Source organism: Clytia hemisphaerica, unplaced genomic scaffold (assembly GCF_902728285.1).
Source record: "Clytia hemisphaerica strain Z4C2 unplaced genomic scaffold, Clytia hemisphaerica genome assembly, whole genome shotgun sequence".
In the NCBI taxonomy this organism is placed as follows: domain Eukaryota; kingdom Metazoa; phylum Cnidaria; class Hydrozoa; order Leptothecata; family Clytiidae; genus Clytia; species Clytia hemisphaerica.
In genome coordinates, this window is record NW_027104383.1 from 911,620 (window position 1) to 930,959 (window position 19,340).

The 19,340-nt window shown below is 35.1% G+C and overlaps 2 protein-coding genes across 3 annotated transcripts in view; one reads left to right on the forward strand and one right to left on the reverse strand.

Annotated features, from left to right (window-relative positions):
- Positions 1 to 19,045, reverse strand: part of LOC136819312 (centrosomal protein POC5-like) — a 33,555-nt gene extending 14,510 nt beyond the window's left edge. The window contains exon 1 of the mRNA XM_067075557.1: positions 18,968 to 19,045. The gene's annotated coding sequence lies outside the window, so the exon portion shown is untranslated. The remainder of the gene's footprint in view (positions 1 to 18,967) is intronic.
- On the forward strand, positions 2,370 to 18,627 carry LOC136819313 (ras-related and estrogen-regulated growth inhibitor-like). 2 transcript variants are annotated; one of them, XM_067075558.1, is made up of 5 exons: positions 2,370 to 2,800; positions 16,243 to 16,417; positions 16,664 to 16,720; positions 17,522 to 17,595; positions 17,826 to 18,627. In XM_067075558.1, exons 1-5 carry the CDS (start codon positions 2,450 to 2,452, stop codon positions 18,441 to 18,443), a joined length of 1,275 nt encoding a protein of 424 aa, XP_066931659.1. In that variant the 5' UTR covers positions 2,370 to 2,449; the 3' UTR covers positions 18,444 to 18,627. The 2 variants fall into 2 exon arrangements, with proteins under 2 accessions (XP_066931659.1, XP_066931660.1); XM_067075559.1 differs by lacking the exon at positions 2,370 to 2,800 and adding an exon at positions 4,689 to 4,923.
- Positions 19,046 to 19,340: the final 295 nt, after the last annotated feature.

Genomic DNA, 19,340 nt, shown 5'->3' on the forward strand with positions numbered 1-19,340 from the left:
ACTCTATTCCATCGCCCTATTTTAACTGGGAACAAGCGATACTTATATGGACCTACCTGGTTATGCATTTAACACATATATAATTGATATCTACGTGAGCATGAACGTTAAACAAGTTGTTTCTTATAAAAAAAACGTTTAGAAACCAAAATTTCGTGAGCATAAAAAGACATAAAAATTGAGTAATTTGGCTAAGAACATTGATGTATGCTTATTAATAGTGATTCTTATAGATAAAGATGCGTTTTTTGAGCTGAAAAGTTTTTTTACAAAAATCTGCTTGACCCTTCTTTTACCTACTTTCATGCAAAAAATCAGAAAAAAACAACGATCCATTATTTCACAAAGTCCAAAAAACCCTTTTTTAGCCGTTTTTGGCCCAAATTTGCCCAAAAACATTTTTTTTCAAAAATCGGGCTCAGTCACATTCGAGGGTTTATAGTTATACATCTTTGTGCAAAAAATCAAATGATTCCTATGATTCAATCTCGAGAAAAGCTGGTAACGAACGGACGGACGGACGGACGGACGAACGGACAGAGGTGAATTTATAGGACCTCCACCCCCCCCCCCACCGGGGTAGGTCCAAAAGACCAAGACTTTGGATAAAAGTAACTTGAGTTTCTGAGAGAGTCAGTCATTGATTTCTAAGTCCCGAAGTGTACCCGAGGCCAAGTTTTCAAAGAGAAAATATTTCGAGCTGTGATACTCACGGTACGAAGGCTCTATAAGGGTCAGTCCCCAAAGCCTCTTAGTCAAAATATTTTACAGTCTAAAAAAAGACGCACGAATTTGGTTTTTCTTGGAAATTTTTTTTGGAAATCATGTTTCATGTGAGAAAATTTTCATGGATTGGTTATAGGTTTATTTCAGAATCTATCGACCTCTATCTCAGATATGTTTTTCGATCTCGGAAATTGAAAATTACAGGTTCCGACCGATATTATACTGTAACGTGCTAAAGCACTGGACTCAACTTCAGTATACGTGTGAAAGTGAAAGGCCCAATTGTAAACACTTTTTTTAAAAGGGCAATGGGTACTAGGGATAAGAGAAGGCCGATATGTAAACCCGTGGTGAATGGTGATTGGAATAAGAGAAGGCTAAGTCGTAAACCCATAGGGTGATGAGTAATCAGGACTAGGGAAGGCTTAAAATTGTAATCCAAAAGTGATGGTTACTCGGAATAAGGCATGGCTAAATTATAAACTTTGGTTGATAAGCCTACGTGACGATCGTTCACAGGAAAGGGAAGGCTCGATTGTAAACCCAGATAGATGGATACTTAGCAGGATTAGAGAAGGCTCAGTCGTAGGCAATTTCAGGAATAAACAAAAATCGGAATGAAATATCTAAATTGCAAAAATTCAAGTAGAAAAATTTAAGGCATTGACACTTGAAAAGTTAAAAAATGATATTTGACGTCAATAAATTCATTTACGTCAATGAATCTAAAAAAAAATTTAAAAAATATTTGACGTCAATTATTTTGACTTTTATGACGTTAAATAAGCGCAAAATACCGGTAAAATGGGGATAACTCCCGAAAAAAAGCGAAATTAAAAAAATTGAAAAAACTACCCCTAAGTTTTAGCATAAGGAGGGCGTGTGCCAAATTTCAGCTCCTTAAACCAATTATTCCGCTCTCTACGCTGCCCCAAAGTTTGTGGACAAACTCACAAACTCACAAACAAACATTCTGAGATTCTAGCTCAACTGAAGTTGAGAATAGAGGCCAAAAAGTATGATAGTATTATGAACTGTTGCATTCATCCTAGACGATCCTATCGTCTACACAAGATCACTAAAAAGGGAATAGTTTAGGAGAGGCGTGATAAATTCGGGTGGAGTAAGCAGTGGCGGAGATGTTTACAGTGTAAACATGTTTACAGTTTACGGAGATGTTGACAGTTTTGTTCCAAAACTCTACCGCCACTTTTTTCCCGTAAACCGCCCTGACGCCCTAACTCTTTCCCGCGTTTACTGACTTTTAAACGGACGATAGCATCGTCTACATTCATCCAATCATCCGATGATGGCGTCAAAAACATCTTTCTGACATCAATACATTTTATAATGAAGTCGTTAAAGTAATGTACTTAGTTGCATTTGCGCTTGCTAGCTCGTTAACGAAATTAACGTAATTTAAGACAATAGTAAGGCCCATAAGTAGAAACAGTTTTCATTTTCGAATTGTTGTAATTAATTCAACTTAATGGCTATTGTGCGTTTTATTGAAACATCGGAAGTTCATCAATAATGAGCAATCATCGTAAAAATGCGGTTTTCAATTCTCTAATAGAAACTTTCCTTTAATTTTCCTTTTTTATGAATGTGTTTGTCGAGGCATTTTGACAGTTAGTTAGTTTGTCGCTACATGTTTTAATCTCCGGTTTAAATCACATCACACAACATCGCTCGATAACAAACACACTGAAGAACTCAAAAGATGCCATCACAACCGAAAGTCATCGCAAGTATCAAAAACCATTATAACAGTTATCACTTACACCGTCATTCGCTGAACATCGACCGTCCGAAAAGCCCGCGAGACGATGGCGGACATAGCCCGAAATCAGCAAGTCCGAGTCGTTCACCAACTTTCTTCCATCATCGGCGATTGCATCCTTCGAAATCGTTGCCGACGTTCCGATTCTCACAGCACGGTGGTGGATTTCCATCTTCACACCAGAAGGGGCCACCACATGTTAATGAATCGATCGTGTTGAGTCGAAACATGTTGAGTTTGTTGACGCTGGGCGAACTTCCTGAAAGTGGCGAAAGTGGGGAAAGCGATGAGGTAAGAGATTATACTTGATTTTTGTAAGGGAGTATAGACTGGTTGGGGTAATCAGACGAGTTACCTCCACAAAGGGAATGTTGTTACAAATTTCCATCTTTTAGAAAATTGTTTAGGAGTTTAAGTTAAATTGGACCAATTTTCCTTCTCGACTACTAGCGTAGACTGGAAGTAAAAGCAGAAGTAGTGAAGTAAGAGGGATTTTTATTCATAATGGTAAATCTTAATAACAGTTTTATTGGATCGCTTCTCTTTAAATTAACCTGCAAAAGTGTTGACAAATTTGGCAATTTGTTTTAAGTCGGAAGCCCACAAATGAAACGAAGCATGCCAAAACAACAAATAACATATTCCAAAGTAATCAAAAACGGAAATAGTTGACAAGCAAATCCAACGGTTTATATTACACACAAAAATGCCTCCTATTTGCGTAAATGATCTACTATTTTGATTCGTAGAGAAAAATGCTTCAAATTTGTCGATGCTTATTAAAGTGGCATCTATGACAGGAAGCGAGTTCAAAATTAAAATTCTGTCTTTGATTCACGCGTAGCAAAAATTTTTCCATAGTCTATGCTTCTTTTAGACGTCAGCGTTTTCCCACATTAGAGAATACGCGATTTTGTTTTCATATTCCATTTTTTTGAAAGCCAAGTCTGAATAATATAGGTAAAACTTTTGGCAGAAACTTCGGAAGCACCAAAGTAGAAAACTTTAATTCTACTAGCATTCGGACTGTAAATTGAAAGATATGGGAAGCTAAAGTATAGCAATATCGGGAAAAGGACGTAAACATCATTCAAGCTTACCAAAGAGTTGAAAGGGTAAATTTCATTAGGCTTCTGCTCATCCTCTAGCGAAAAAAAGTTATAGGAAGTTTATCTATCGAGGTCTGCGATTCAAGCTAAAATTTCATGGGTCTATCTAAAAGGTAACTTTGTTCGACTTTTAAACCCGGCAAGACTGTATTGGGCGTAAAATTAGAATTATGTTAATTTTAAGTATTGATTAAATTAAACACGCGTCATTTGCATCAAACACAGTGAATGATCTAGCCAAAATATTTAATTGCATTTCATTTGGTTAGCGACAACAAACGAAAAGATCGATTATTTCATGCAATTATTCAATAAGTGACCAATGCAAGTTTCAAGGTAATTTATTCTTGTTGTGGTGAATGGAATATCTAGAACCCAGTCCCTTTGTTTTCATGTCTTGTTTGTCAATTCAATGGGTATTTGACCCTTTGGCCGGTTTTTCCAGTGAAAACGAGGTTTCACTGGATTTTTCAAACAAAATGTCTCCAAGAATATATGTCAAGAAGTCAAAAGTATCTAATATGATGATGCCGGGTGAAACGAACAGAACAATTTGTTTATAACAGCTAAGGGATATTTCAAAACAAAAGCTAAAAGTGAACAGGTCATTTCTCAAGTACGTGCCCTTTTTTGCCCTCCTTAAATCACTAAAATAATGGTAAAATCAGCTTTTTTAGTCGAAAAGGAATCGTTCCATTATACCTCACATTCGCCGATGAAGACGGTGGTGATCAAGGTGGCCCGACAAGAGAATTCTTTACTGAGGTTTTTGACCTTTTCGTTGGAAAATTGGTGCACGATGCGCATCAGCAAAATCATAAAGTGGCGCAAATTGCCCTGGGTACGAGCTTAAGTATAATTTCAAGATTCCTGAAAGCAATTAATCCCTTTGAACAGGAAAACACAAGCAATGTATGAACGCGCACGAAAGTATGGTCCACTTGAACTTTTATTGTTGTGTTGTTTGGCTTTATAGGTCCTTGTCTTTTCTAGTTGAGAAGGACCACTTGAACTTCTCAGTGGTCTCGAGAAAAAGAGAAACTTCATTCGTATAAATATAGCGCCAGATATTTGAAAGAAGAAAGGCTCCTTATCGTGTTGTTTATGAGTGAAAGCCGCGTAAAGAGTAAGAAATATATTTTGAAGAAACCAAGATCCATGAAAGACAAAGGCAATATTTATTTGACCAAAATGAAGTCCAAAATGAAGACACTATCAAGAGCAGAAACATTGAGAGATTTTGAAATTCGCCCGGCTTCCGGCAAAATGCTTCGGCGAAGTAATTCTATTCATTCCATCAAAATGGTAAGTCGATCAGTGGATATGGACAGGGCTTAAAATTATCATAATGGAGAGAATGCCACTCGCTATCAAAGATTATTAAACGTTTCGCATCTGCAATAGTTAACTGTATATCAGTATAACAATATCAGATTGTTTCTCAAGTAAATATTGATTTTTTGTCAACCAACTAATATGTCAACTCTGCCATGCAAACATATTGACTTTGTAATGAAATTTCTTTTCTGTAAACATGTTATTGCGACAAACTTTTCGATGTGTGGGTCTGTTTGGATCTATTACAGTTATTTACACCTTTCCTGGGAAAGAAGCTACCTCTAATTTGACCAAAATGTAACTTAATTAAAGGAAGGAAAAATTAGAATCTAAACTTTGTGTTTATACATCAATCGTTGAAATTTGAAATCTTGAAAGATGTAATGTGATGTCAATTTATTTAGACCTCCAATATTCTAAGTGTGTGTACAATCCAAAGATTCTTTTACAAAGTTCCTCCTTTCGGACGTGGATTAATTACCAAAAAATCGTATAAAGAATTTTAATCCTCGAAACTTTCCCTCTTAATCATTTACAAGGAAACCATAATCTGCAGAGTTTTGGCTCTTGTTCTGAATCCTCTCTCACAAATCTCTCTCAAAGTACACACCATAAAAAGATTCAATCATTTTTGCTTGGAGAGATGGGAAGACATCAACAAGTTCATCCACATAAGTAGGATGAAGGTCTTAAACGAAATGAAAACTTATTTTCTTCGAGTGAAGAATTACACTAGCCACTTTTTTGTTGACGGATTCGGTTAGATTTAGGTTTTTGGTGAAAATAACGATCTGGTCTGTGTAAGGTCGCTCAACAAAAACTCAGTTGCATTGCGATCAAATATGAAATAGCTCATGAATATTTTTTCAACGAGAGAAGAGGCAAATAGACAAATTGGGGCTAGAAACTTTACAGAAATGATTTTTCAATCGCATGTGGGTTCCGATCAATGAAAATATGAAAGAAACAAGGATTTTGTTAGGGTAGTTAGAAATTCCCGCGTTTAGATCATAAACTGAATCAGTGTCAAAAAAGTAACTGTGTAAGCTAGGTTTTCGTGTAAAATGTTAAGGTTGTCAACTTTAAGGTCAGTTTCAAGTTTCTAAGTCTCCCCATGGATTAAGACCACAGCTTGACGTCGTTATAATGGGTCATTCCAAAATATTGGTACATTACTGGCATCAACTTTCAACGAAAATGTCCCTTTGTTTTTGGATTCAAGTAGCTTGAATGTCAAAAATAAATGTTTTCTTTGCTACAAAAACAAACAAAGATGCATGACTTTGATCCGATTATCTCCAAGACCTAACCGTCACCAAAAAAACGAAAAGAAAAACCAACAAATCAGTACCCTGTAACAGTATCATGGTCGAAAAGTAAAGACAAGTTTCTATAACTACTCGATTAAAAAACCATTAATGGATTGGATGTGATGTTGATAGAAGGGGTTGCAACCTTCACCAGGTAGCTCTTTCGATGGCTTTTAGATATCAGAGAATCAAAGGGATCAGTCTTATCACTGTCAGATTGGATCATAGCAGAGATATGACGTTAATTGATTCAGTTATGAAAAAGATGCATCTAATTGAAATGAGCTTCAAGGGATGTTACAAAATTTGTTGCATTTATAAATTCAAAGAAGTAATATTTAGCTTAAAATGAAAAAAAGTAAAAAAGATTCAAATTTAAAATTTCAGATTCAGATTCGGAAAATACATTATGTTAAAATACAAGGAATTTTTTAACAAACCTTTCAAACTAAAAAATAACGTTAACAAACGCATCATGTAAGAGCCTACTGTGGTATTTCCGAATTCCACCAACACAAGCTAATGAAACAATCAGTGTTTCCCGTATTAATCATCGGGTGTGATTCTAAATTTAGATTTCATCCGTGTGACAAACAGATACAAAATCTCTAAATATTCATTAGCTGGCCGAAAAAAGTATGCTCTTTATGGAAAAATGTTACAGTTATAAACTGGACACATGCTGTGATTTGTTATCAAGTTTTGCGTATTACTAAAATTGTATCGTGGGTTATTTTTCTCATAGTGATCACACTGGATCTCAAAAGTCAGTCAATAACAAAATATTAGACAAAGATTTGGTCAGCAAACAACAGTCAGTGCACTTTCACTCAGTTGACAACAGTTTGTTTCACACGAATGACCGTGGAAATTCAATCTTTCTCACTTGTCATTTTTATATGGTATTGTAAATCCCTTGTTAGTTTATGTGTCTGTGGGTAGACGTTTTCAACTGATTTCTTGAGCAGTATTGTTTGGTTAATGTAACTGAAACTGAAACCTTGTTTCAGCCTGGTCATGCTTGTTATAAAATGAAGCAATACTATGAAAGAAAGGCTAGTTAGGTTTAGTTAAAATATGAAAAGGATGGTTTCAGCCCGTAGTCGGGGCCAAAAATCTCTTGCTATATTTGATAGTTTTGATCAAAAGGGTCAAATAAAATCGATTAAATGTTTAAACGGTGTTTTCGATTATATTTTAAGATGGTATTCTTTGAACGGAGCTTGTTTAATTTTCACAATGACATGCGAAGTAACCTTAAAACTCTCACATTTTTGAAATATAAAAGAAATTTAAGTCGATAAATATCATGAAACAAGATTAAGATTTGTTTGGAGCTTGGCTTAAAGACAATGTTTGTTTTTAGTATATTTGTTTGTTAATACTAATGTATATCTTTCTAACAGTGTAATTGTTGATTTTTCTGTTTCACACATAAGATTTCAGGGGACTTCTTATGTTACAAAAAATGATTTTCCATAAAACTTTTGGTTCTAAACGGATGGTTGGTTTCAATTGAAGGTAGAATCGATGGTAATTTTTTTGAGCATTTCTCTTCGGACTTAGAAAACTTGAGTAGTTAAGCTAGAAAATTGGCAGCTCCAGTCGTTAAAGTGATAAAATATGACGTATCCAATTCTAGAAAGCAATAAAGGTTCTAAGGTGCTATGTCAAGATCCGAAATTTCCGTCTAATTTGGAGTGTTTAAAAAAGGGACTTTGATGCTAGGAAGTCTTAATTCACTTATCATTGTCAATCATCCGTGTAGGATCAAAATGTCAATACATTGGATCAAAATGTCTAGAGTTTTGATAAATATTTTAATACCGGTTTTAAGGCGGACATGAGGTGACAATTTCTTTTAATTTCCAAAATAGTGATTTCTGTTTTCCTGCCTTCCTTTAATCAAATCAGCTTCTTTTGGGATGTCACTTTTGGACACACAGGGAACTGTTTCTAGCTGTTTGATCTTTTGTAAGATGTAAGAGAGTTTTGTGTGAACAGTCATGTTGTAGGTGGGTTTGAAACTACTTGAACTGTGCTCTGGGTTGTACCTGGTATTTTGACGCTGTTTTTTTACCACCAGCGTTCTATTTGCTCCATTGTATACCTTTTAGACAAACTGGCGATGTTTATATCAATCATGGTGGATTAGGGACGGACATTTCATTATTAGATTATATGAGAAATGGAAGTTTGAAAATATCGAGAATGTGATACACGTTTTTTTTTTATTAGAACACCTAAAATTTGGCTGAGCCTGGATGTGCTTATTTGTTTAGCAATTTTCAGCCTAAAATGTTCTTAAATGCGTTCTTAATTTTTCAGACTACTCTAAATCGACAATATGATACAAAATAAAGAGCACTTAAATTTGGCAAAATTTGGACAATATTTGACTATATTTGACTCTCGACTTTTGAAGATCCACCCCTAAATTCGGTTAAAACTGCTTAAAAAGAGGAAAAAAATGTAGTTTCTTGTCATTTTTTTCCAAACTGAGGCTGGGCATGTTCTTAAGGTGTTCTTAATTTTTCGACGAATTTCAGCCTATATGTTCTTATAAACTAGGTTCTAATAAAAAAAAAACGTGTAGGAGGATGTCAATTGGTGAGACAGGTCACGTGGTGATGAGAAATAACGGTTCCATTGTCAAAGTTTGACTGAACTGTTTCAAATTCACAAAACGAATTTGATATGATTCTACAGTTGACACTTTCTAATTCGATCTTCAAGGGGAATTGGATTTTCATCGAATAAGGGAGCCTATAGAATAGTAGAACGTCGAATTAGAGAGTGTCAACTGTATTTTAAAAGACCTAAGACGTTAAGGGTATATATAGGAAAGAGGCGCCAGTTTTCATGCTCAAATCTATGCATTCCACTACAAATTCATAGGCAGATATATTTGATGACTGATGAATGATTGTGTCCATCATAGTGTTTCAACAGAACTGAGAAAAAGTAAATCACACAATTTCAACTTATCTTTTGCTGTGTAAGCCTTTAGCTTAGCACTTGTCAAGAGCTTGCCAATACGTGACAAGCGTATTAATTTGAGAGATGTTCGCGAAAGATAAGGTTTTGAAATTGATAGCGCAATACTAAATGTGGAACAAGATTAGACGACTGAAAACACTCTGAGAAGACTTTCATTGTACTCTGCGGAGGCGAGAACCAGTAATCTTTATAAGGAATTCAAGCGAGTTCATCTCTCTCCATCTTCTTGTTCATTGACAGGAGGAAGGTATGAAAAGTTTGAACAGTGATGATAGATTAAGTAGGATAACTGTAAAAATTTAAGCAAATTGGATGGCGGGATGAAGAAATTCCAAAGTTAATTGGATTATAAAGCTATATTAAAGTCAAAACAACTAACAAACACCATACTAAGGCTTATTCATTTCGAAATGTGAAGTAGGGTTTGTTTGAACTGAAGTTGTCATGGTGTGAGACATTGGTGATCTTTCAATGGTATTGGTTGAAATGACGCACTTCTTAATACCGCGTCAAAGTGGATATTAAATGAAGATTTAGTTGTATGCATTCAATTTTGTGGAAGGAGGAGAAAATGCATATCCAGTTGTAAATACAATTAAGTCTAAGTGTGTGTTGTTGCTTGTACCCTACAATACACTGGACTGCATGATGTTATTTGTGTCGTTATCAAAACATCGTTACGGCAAAATTGGGGTCCTTTAGCAGCCGGACCCAGTTCTTGGGAAGATGTGAAGCCTCTGGGTGTCAAGCAAGAGTGGTTGAGAAAGTAATAGTAGCGTGAGTGTAGCTGACCTAAACAAAGTCAAGTGTACAAGGTGAGGTTAAGAAGGTTGGATGATCCAGCTTAAGAGATTTTTTGGATATTTTCCAGAGATACATTACATTGAGAAGCGCATTATGCACGATAAGCCTTGTCAGATATGATGTGAGATCTTTTTAAGAGAGGAACGTTATCAGTTATGTCTTGTGAAATAAATAACAGACCAGTCAAAACACACTCTCGTCACGTGGTCTCATAAGCATAAAAGCTTTTTAGCTGTAGTAGTAGTGGAATGAAAGGAAATACCCTTTCTTCCTTTCAGGCTAGACATTTGAACTGATTTTTTTATCTGAAGGCTTTGATTAGCTATTTTGGAGACACCAAGACGAGTGAGAAATAGAACAGATGCATAGGAATATTCCGTTCAACTTACGAGACTAGTAATGGTACAGGGAGAGTATATTCTTCTCTTGAAGGTGAACAGTTTCAGTTCGTGCAATGTCAAGAAAGGTCTTTAAACTATTTTCGTGACCAATTATGTGGTGTACAAAAGATTTTAAGCAAAGATTTTATAAGCTCATTTTTCTCGCATTTATGATGGCTTGTTAAAACGGACCACAAATCTCTTTTCAACGCTCCATCGACAACATCACGAATTCACGAAAGAATGATAATATTTTGGCAGAATGGGCACGGTACTTCCTTTTATAAAACAGAAAAATAAAGAATTTTACATTTCGATAGATTTCAAATACGTTATATTTTTTGGAATTAAACTGACATTAGTAACGCAAATAATTTCGCAATATTTTTGATAATGGATCATGGTATATTAAATATCGTTTAACGGTCTTCAACCATTTCTGTAACCACCATCTCTCACAATCGAAAAGAGCTTTACTTGTAAGGAAGTCGTAGAGCTTGTTGGCTTCCATCAAAGTACTTTGCATATTGTTGGTGTTTTTCTATGCAAAACACGACATGTCACCCACATGGTGGGTAGCCCAATTCACGTTTTTGCAATGAATGTAACATGAATGTTATTTGGACATCAAATTATGAATGAGTGACTGACTAGTCCTTTACTTGTGAAATATGTGTTGGATTTTTTTCTGAATGGGAATAAATTTCTGACAAAGGTCAAGCCGTTAGATAAGAATAGAGAGTTTATCCCTTCTTTTTTCTCACACGGGAAGAAAGGATTTTCGTTACGGAGTACTAGTAGTTGGTAAGGCAAGAAAAAATCTGGTGAAATTGTTTGTAAGGAGATAGACAGATAGGATTTAGTTGATCAGGATTTTGACTAATAGTTTTAAAAGGAAGAAAGATTTCGATTAAAAAAAAGACAATTGAAGCGCAATAAAGGCTGACTGAGATTCTGGCTGCTAGCAAGCAACATTGAGGATCGGAATAAAGGGTTTTGTCTGAAAGAGAACTGAATATTTGCAAGAAACGGATAAACTCAAAGAATGATCTAAATGAGCTCTTCTAATACCTCGACTGCACGTGTATAAGTTAATTATCGAATCATGCGAGGAAATATCAGCCATTTTTATTGCTGACCGTTACAGTCTGACCATCCAGGAAAGAATTAACTTAAGGAAATGCAAAATCATGGAAACATTTTGAGTAAGCAAGAAACCATTTCTATGCTTGGGGATTCAGTATTCAGTTGGACTTAGTTGAGAAGTTATTGTAACAATTCCTTTGTTTCTCTATTTTAGGAGTAATAATGTCTTACCCACACTTTCTATTTCGAAGAGATCTTTACTTAACTTAACGTTCTTTTCCAGTGTTTTGCATAGGGAAGGTAGCAGATGTTTTGAGGAGAGAAAGTTTGTTTTTACTGTGAGGGGGATATATCCTTGTCCTTCTACTTTCTGTGGTTTGGGAGAGCTATTTATAAGTAACAGAATAACAGTATAAGGGGAAGAGAAAGATATACAGTACAAATAAACAGTGAAAAAGACACTGGAGAAAAGGAAGAACGAAAAATCAGGAAAAGGATTGGAAACAAATTCTATTGTGACAATTCGATTCGACTCATTTTTATTGTGCATTCAATCAAGATGCAGTTAAGCACAATAAGGAGCTGTTTAACTTTTGAAAACTAGGAAGACGTACACGAGTCTTCATGACAGCATGGATTGTGAGCGATACGATTTTCATAGAAATATTTTTCGGAGTCATGTTGCTATTATCTCTATACCAGACTCTTTTTTTTTACGCTTGTCATGATACAGGGGGTGTTTTGAAAACGTGTTTGCGCGTGTTTGTTCCACTGACATATACCCTGAGTATCAGAGGTTAAGTTTTCAAAAAATATATTAACCTCTGAAGACAAATAATAGAAATTTTATCGCGCATGTGTCAATCTAATCACTGTACAAAAAATCAAAGATGAAGAGCAAATATTACCATATTAATGTCTAGCAGACTGTATCAGTATGCAGTTTACTATTTACGAATTCCCCAGAAACCTCCAAGTGTAGTTGAAATGAGTTTATTTCGAAAGAAATCTTTTACATGATCCCCAAATGTATAACAGTAATTACTAAACTTTTGATTATGGAAATAATGTCACTTTAATTGAATCGAAATAATAGACAGACTTTATGTTATGATTCTCTATCACTGACTCTTTTTACAAAGCATTGATGACTTTTTGTAAGTTGTGTTTTCAACGACGGGAATAAAAATATCGACTATGACGCTCATCCAAGATCTTGGGTGGTCGTCATGGTTACTTTTGTCTTCGCTGATTGCGCGATGAATAGAATCTCGATTCGTCGGCACAGCGTAAATATATGATTTTGAGCTGTGCTTTTCACGGTAACTGACATGTGATTAGAGTCTTCTCTTTTCCGTTTATATGCATGTGTGTCGTATGATTCTTTAAATGTAGAAATGATGCTTGATGTGAAAAATTTGCTGCAATGATGAATAATGAGAATTAGAAGTTAACGACCACAAAGATTAATTTTGTTAACGTCAGCAGGAAATTGAGGAAATCAATGAGAGCAGGTGTATTTAATGACCAATTACCGTAAAAAAGGAGTGTTCCAGTCTAAGTGTTCCGTTATATCATTTGAAAGTATGTAATTAATGAAGTTTTGCATTTACATACGTTACTTGGGTAAAATATTCAGGATTTGATGAAGCGGAGGATTCCACCTGATGCACTTCTTAAGAATATCAAATTATGAGTATCGAGTGAGGATGTAATCGTCTGTATTACGGTGATGGAATGGCTGAAGTTTAACAGGTTTGATCACTGTTCGCGAGTGATGTAGAACAGTGATAGGGTACTAAATCCACTGATAAGATCAAAGACCGAGAATAAGGTCGTTAAAAATCGATAATGGTTTCCCTAGGATACTTTTCTTCATTGCATAAGCGTAAATTTGATCTAACCTGATGATAATATTAAGCCAATTTTTCTGAACTGTTTTTGACATATTGGTAATGTAAGTCATGCTGACTTGTTGGAATGGTGTCCTTCTGTAATTCTAGATTAAGACCTTATAAACTTACGAGAACATGGATTTATGTTACATAAGTGACCGTTTATAGTATCAGTAATATGTACCATGCTGTTAAAGTAAGGACTGACTGCGTTTTGTATAGTATAGTCTCCCTTGCTAATCCAGGAAGGCAGCCCAGTTTAGCAAGGATAGGAATGAAGATGTTAGATAATTTTAGAAAGTTGACAAGGGTTGACCTGATGCATATTTTTGATTTAGTGACGTCAATTAGCTCTGTCTCAACTGTTTGGACTTTCTTGTGGACTGGGTTTGATAGCTGGCATAATTCAACAGGTCAACCAGGAAAAGCTCCCAGCTCTTGCCAAGACAGGAATTTGTTATATAAGCATAGGATCTTTAAGATGCACAAACAAGTTTCAAATATTTGTCACCCCTTTTGATTGAGCAAATGGCTTTGTCGCTTTAAAATAAGTAATTAGGGAAGCTGGGTTTTATGTTTAAAGGACTTTGTTTGCAATATGAGATTAATACTATCTATTAAGGAAGCGGGAGAGGTTTGGAGAAGACTATATTTGGATCCATTGATGTCAGTTTTCGATTTTCATTTCGTCTTTAACAGTATGTTGGAAATTCATACTCATCTCCGAACACGGAACATTGTTCTGTCTGCTGGGTTAGGAATGTAAATTACTCAATACTGGACTGTTCTATAAGTTATAAACATGACCCGCTATAAAAAGCGAGATTTATTTGATATAGCATATATCGATGTACCTCCCAAAGAGTGGGTGGAAAGTAAAGTTGGATTACTTTCTAAAATACTTATTACTTACAGAAAGTTGACATAAAATGTGTCATCAGAACATGACAGGCCTGTTTGCTCGGAATTCGCCTTTATTTCTCATAGTTCTCGTGTGATGTGTTCAATTTTTGTTCTTGTGGTGTTGAAAAAATACCTTTTTTGTCAAATTTATCATAATTTATGGAGTTCTCTTTGACAACAAATTGTTATTTGTTCGTATCTTTGAAATTCCAGCGCTAATTGATATAACGGTTATCCTAAAGGTCCAACATATCAGTTTTCCGTTCTTTAAAACTGTGAGCCATTACGCCTTTCAGAGACGATCGGAAGTCTTTAAAGTAAGAGTAATTATCTTCGACAGTTCAAAAGAGAACGAAAATTGTCCTACATTGACCGTTCTTTTGTCAAGCGTGTGAAATCACTCTCCAACGAGAATCCAAAATATTTCTCTTTCAACTTTAACTAGACCGCTTTAATTTACTATGACAGAAATAATTGAAAAGCGGTTAATTTTCAAATGATTTTGTTTTTGTTTTGTGGGGAAAGACAGACGATTTCCATGGTAAATTATGAAACATTATAAATGCGAGGGAGTTGTCTAAGAATTTAGTGGAAATACTGGAATAATTCTGTTTATTGACTAGCGCTTCTGAGGCTTGTATACAGTAGATGACAGGGCCGGTCGTTAATATTGCTAGCTACTATTTCAAAGGCAATAAGATGAACTCTATTTTCTTACATGAAATGTCAGAATATTTTGACCACATGCTTCCAGGAAATGTATGTTTTTGGAATTGATATTTAGGTAACTATGGTAAAAAGTTTCGCCATTCAACTGTTTTGTTTACAATGTTTTGTCTTTATTTTTGGAAAAGAAGGTTTTACTATCTTGAAAACTTTCTTCTAATTCTGGACCCAATTTAATTCACACTTATGAATCTTCAATGAAATTCCCTGGGATTTGTTTACAACTTTCACCGTCGAAGTGAGGGAAAACAGTGAAGTAGGCAAAAATAGGATGGAAACTTAACAAGTGAATGGTGAATAGGAATGATAACTTGTTTGTGAAATATTTCAAAATGGCGTGGCCTTTTTTATCTAATTTACTTCGATTATTGTTGAATATTTATTCAATATTTCCTCGTTGGGATATTCACTAGAGATTTGGGCAAAAATTGTCACCTTGAATATATTGGTGCTATAAATTGGGAGGAGGGGGTAATTTTTTGGGACAAAAAGTAATGAATATTTCATGAATCAGAGCTATACTGAACATTAGCTTTGTCTATAGAAATTACACGAGTTAGTATCACGTTTGCTCTGAACAGTTATGCTGCAATAAAGGAAGAGATTGGCTTTAAATCTTTCCTTCTCTATTTCAATGGAGTCAGCATTATTTTGTCATAGCGGCGCCTTTTACTCTGATGACGAATCAATAAGCAAAAAAGAGAGGATTAAGAGAAAGACTTTAGGCTATAATTTATAAGCTCTCTTTCATTTTTATCATAAACTTTATCGTTTGGGAAGTGAATATTTCTATTAACAATCTTGTGGTGTAGACAAGACAAGAGCAAGTCTGCTAGAGCATTTTTTTTCATTAATTTTGAATATTTTTCAATATTTTCTTCAAAAGCTTCATGATGGAGTTGATGAAAAGGAAAAGTTTCCAATTTTGGCCAATTCTTATCGATGAAAAGTGAATATTTAGATAACAAAAGGATAACGATTGACTGTCTAGAGTTTTTATCGTTGATATAGTTTAAGTTCTATGTGGTAGATTTGGAGTGATGGTAAACTGTAGTATAGTTTCAGGGCTCTCATTCACCAGAAATCTCGGTATCAAGGGCAAAGAATATGGTTCTTGGGGATGCTGTACGAGGTTTAAGATTTCGATTTCCTTAACAAAACGTTTTCACCTTTTTCCCATAGGAAAGTAGAAATAACCACCAACAACAAAGCAGCAATACAACCGACTCACCGGCAAACAATACTTCCACAACCTCCTCAGCCAATAACAATAAAGCCACCATGAAGATGAAAGAGCACAAAGATTTTGATAATATTCACATTGCATTGGCTGGTGCAAAGAATTGTGGGAAATCAGGTAAGCGCCGAGAAATAGTCTTTGATTTAAAAAAAATTCTAAGAAACATTCACATAATTATAAAAGGTTAAATCTAGACTTGAAACTACAAGGCGCTCTATTTCAAGGAATAGGAATTTGGACAATTTACTTCACTTTACACATCTTCTTTGGATGACAATCACCAAAATTTCCCAATAATCCATTTAAACTTACGTAAATGCCTGTATTACTTGTATTACTATGAAATTCTCCCTTTACTTGCAGCACTGGCGGTTCGTTATTTGACCAAACGTTTCATTGGAGAGTACGATTCACACAAAGGTGAGTGAAATAAAGAGTTTTTTTTGTTTTTTTTTAATCTATATATAGGTAACACGAACAAATAGTACAAAACTAAAGGTTCCTAGCCTCCTGCAAAAGGACCACCAGATCATACCGCCAGGAGGTAGGAACCCAAACTAAGCTAACAATAAACTAATAAATGGACTAATAAATGGAGAAAAAAAACTAACTACAGAGAGGATAAATACTAACAGAAATGAAAAACAAAAACTAAAAGAGCTAGGAGAGCAGTTGGAGTAAAATACTAAAATTACGGTCCCCCAAAACGGCTTGTATCACAGATAAATTTTATCATTATACTCAATATATCATGAAAGAGTTTTGATGACCAAAGAACATTCTTGGCAACTTGTTGAATTGGAAAGCCTTTAGGACCTGTTATTTTGATAAGTGACATTACTCGTTTTTTTATAAGAAAAAACTATATAAGAACATAATTCTTCGATGGCCAAAATGTTAAGAGCATTTGAACGCTTTGGGGACTTTAAACACCCGATTTCATATGAAAATGGACAAAAAATATTCACAAAATGGGGAAAATAAGAATTATGTTTTTAGACATTTTTAGGCTTAATAACTCAAAAAGTTAAGAACATCTGAAGGCTTCAAAAATTTTGTATGTTCTTATATAAAAAAGATGTATGGTTTTTACTCATGTCAGAAGAGAAATCAACTCATTTTACATTAATTATAACGTTTTCGAGTGATGAAAATACACGGTAGCATCAAAAGTATATTAGAGATTATAATTTTGAATTTTTTCTTTTGGTCTTGTTTAAGATGACATATGGCATCGAAGTATGACAGTTGCTGACAGAGAAGTTCGTGTATCACTCAAAGATACCACTGGAACGGTACGTTGGTTCACTCTTTCATTCATTCATTCATTCATTCATTCATTCATTCATTCATTCATTCATTCTATTGAAAACAAAAGTAGTCCCCGAATGTGAGAAGAGAAAACAAAACTGTTTTAATAGAGACAAAAATTCGTAGCCTCAGTGATCAGCAAAGGTTTCAAATACGAGCCACTCAATAAGAAATTCTCCTATCTCTCATGAACCTTTTTTTCTATCATTTACAGAGCTGGTTAAAAACACCCGCACCTTTAATCAGTTGGACCACAGCAATCGTAGTTGTCTACTCCATCACAGATCGAAACAGTTTCGCATTGGCACGACACATCCTCGAAATCATCGACAAGATAAAACCTCTCAGTTCACGGTGTACTCTTTTAATCGGAAATAAATGCGATCTAATGCATCTCAGACAGGTCCCTAAAAGTGATGCTAAAAAACTAGCCGATGATTTCGGCGTACACTTCTTAGAGTGTTCAGCGGCAGAAAATTATGATGATATATTCAGCTCATTTACAAGACTCTTAGTGGAAGCTATGATTGCACAAAGTGCTAAGAAACATTCATGGGACGATCAGAACGCTGATGATGTTAAACAGAACGAGAATCGATTACGTAAACGTTCCCTTTCGACGGGACAAGCACCTAGTAAAGACAGTAACAACAATACGTCATTCCTTGGCGGATTACGTGAAAAGAAAGACTCTATGATTAAAATTGATGAACGTATACCAAGCCCCGTTGAACAGCGTGATACGCCTGCGCCGCAACGTAAGCAATCACTACGGCGTAAAATATCCGGCATAGGATCAAAACTTGTAGGCTCTGGTCAGAGCAATAGGTGACCTCTTTAAGACGTTACTACAGTTTTTATTTTTAATATTTTCTTTTTTTTGTAAATAATTCGAGGACAGGGTTTAACTTAAAACTAAGCAATTTTTTTATTAGAGAATTTTGAGCCCCTTAAATTTACTGTAAATAATCCAAAGTGTGAATATGACAGATTAACAAATATAAATGCTTAAAACATTTATCTTCTTCATACCATGTCCCCTGATAACACCCCGACCCTACTATGCTCAACCAGCCTCTTAAAAAAATACGTAGAAAATAACAATTTTCACAGTGGTCTACAGATTCCTCCTCAATCGAAAATATGAAATGAAACATAGGGGATCGCTTTTAAAATCTCAGGCATCAAAAAATTAATTTTTTGTTGTACGAATCCACTTTTTTGAGAAAAATGGTACAGAAAAGACAAAATCTGTCGTGAGATGACCAAAATAGGGTTGTCTCTATGTCATAATGTCCCCAAATGTCTGAGATTTTAGAACCGGCCCGTTGAAGGGGAAGAAAAGATATCACTTACTTTGTTACATTGTTCTCAGGGTTAGGGGCGAGCACACCAACAATCTCATTCTGAACCAACTAGACTGGTCAGTACTTCATTCAATTCTTGATGTGATCTTTATATTTTAATAGTTTTTTTTTTTTTTATTAGTTGGAGCCTAAAAAAACGGGGAAATATATGAAATATTACATCATTAAAGAAACTGGACAGTAAAAAGCTATTTTATTCAGCATGATGATAGAGCAGGATAAAAGTATTCGAAAGTCGAGGAGAAAGTGGATCTATACTTTAATGGGATAAACTTGCGCGGGGATTAAATTTCGCGTTTGGGCCTATCCGCGAAATTCAAAAATTTCGCAGGGACTTAATTTCGCGGGTGGCAATATTTTCA

Excerpts from the sequence above, each read along its gene's own strand:
- LOC136819313 (XM_067075558.1), top strand. The coding sequence starts at position 2,450 with ATGCCATCACAACCGAAAGTCATCGCAAGTATCAAAAACCATTATAAC. Across the intron at positions 16,721-17,521 it reads AGAGTACGATTCACACAAAG|ATGACATATGGCATCGAAGT; the intron begins GTGAGTGAAATA and ends GTCTTGTTTAAG. Across the intron at positions 17,596-17,825 it reads TCAAAGATACCACTGGAACG|AGCTGGTTAAAAACACCCGC; the intron begins GTACGTTGGTTC and ends TATCATTTACAG.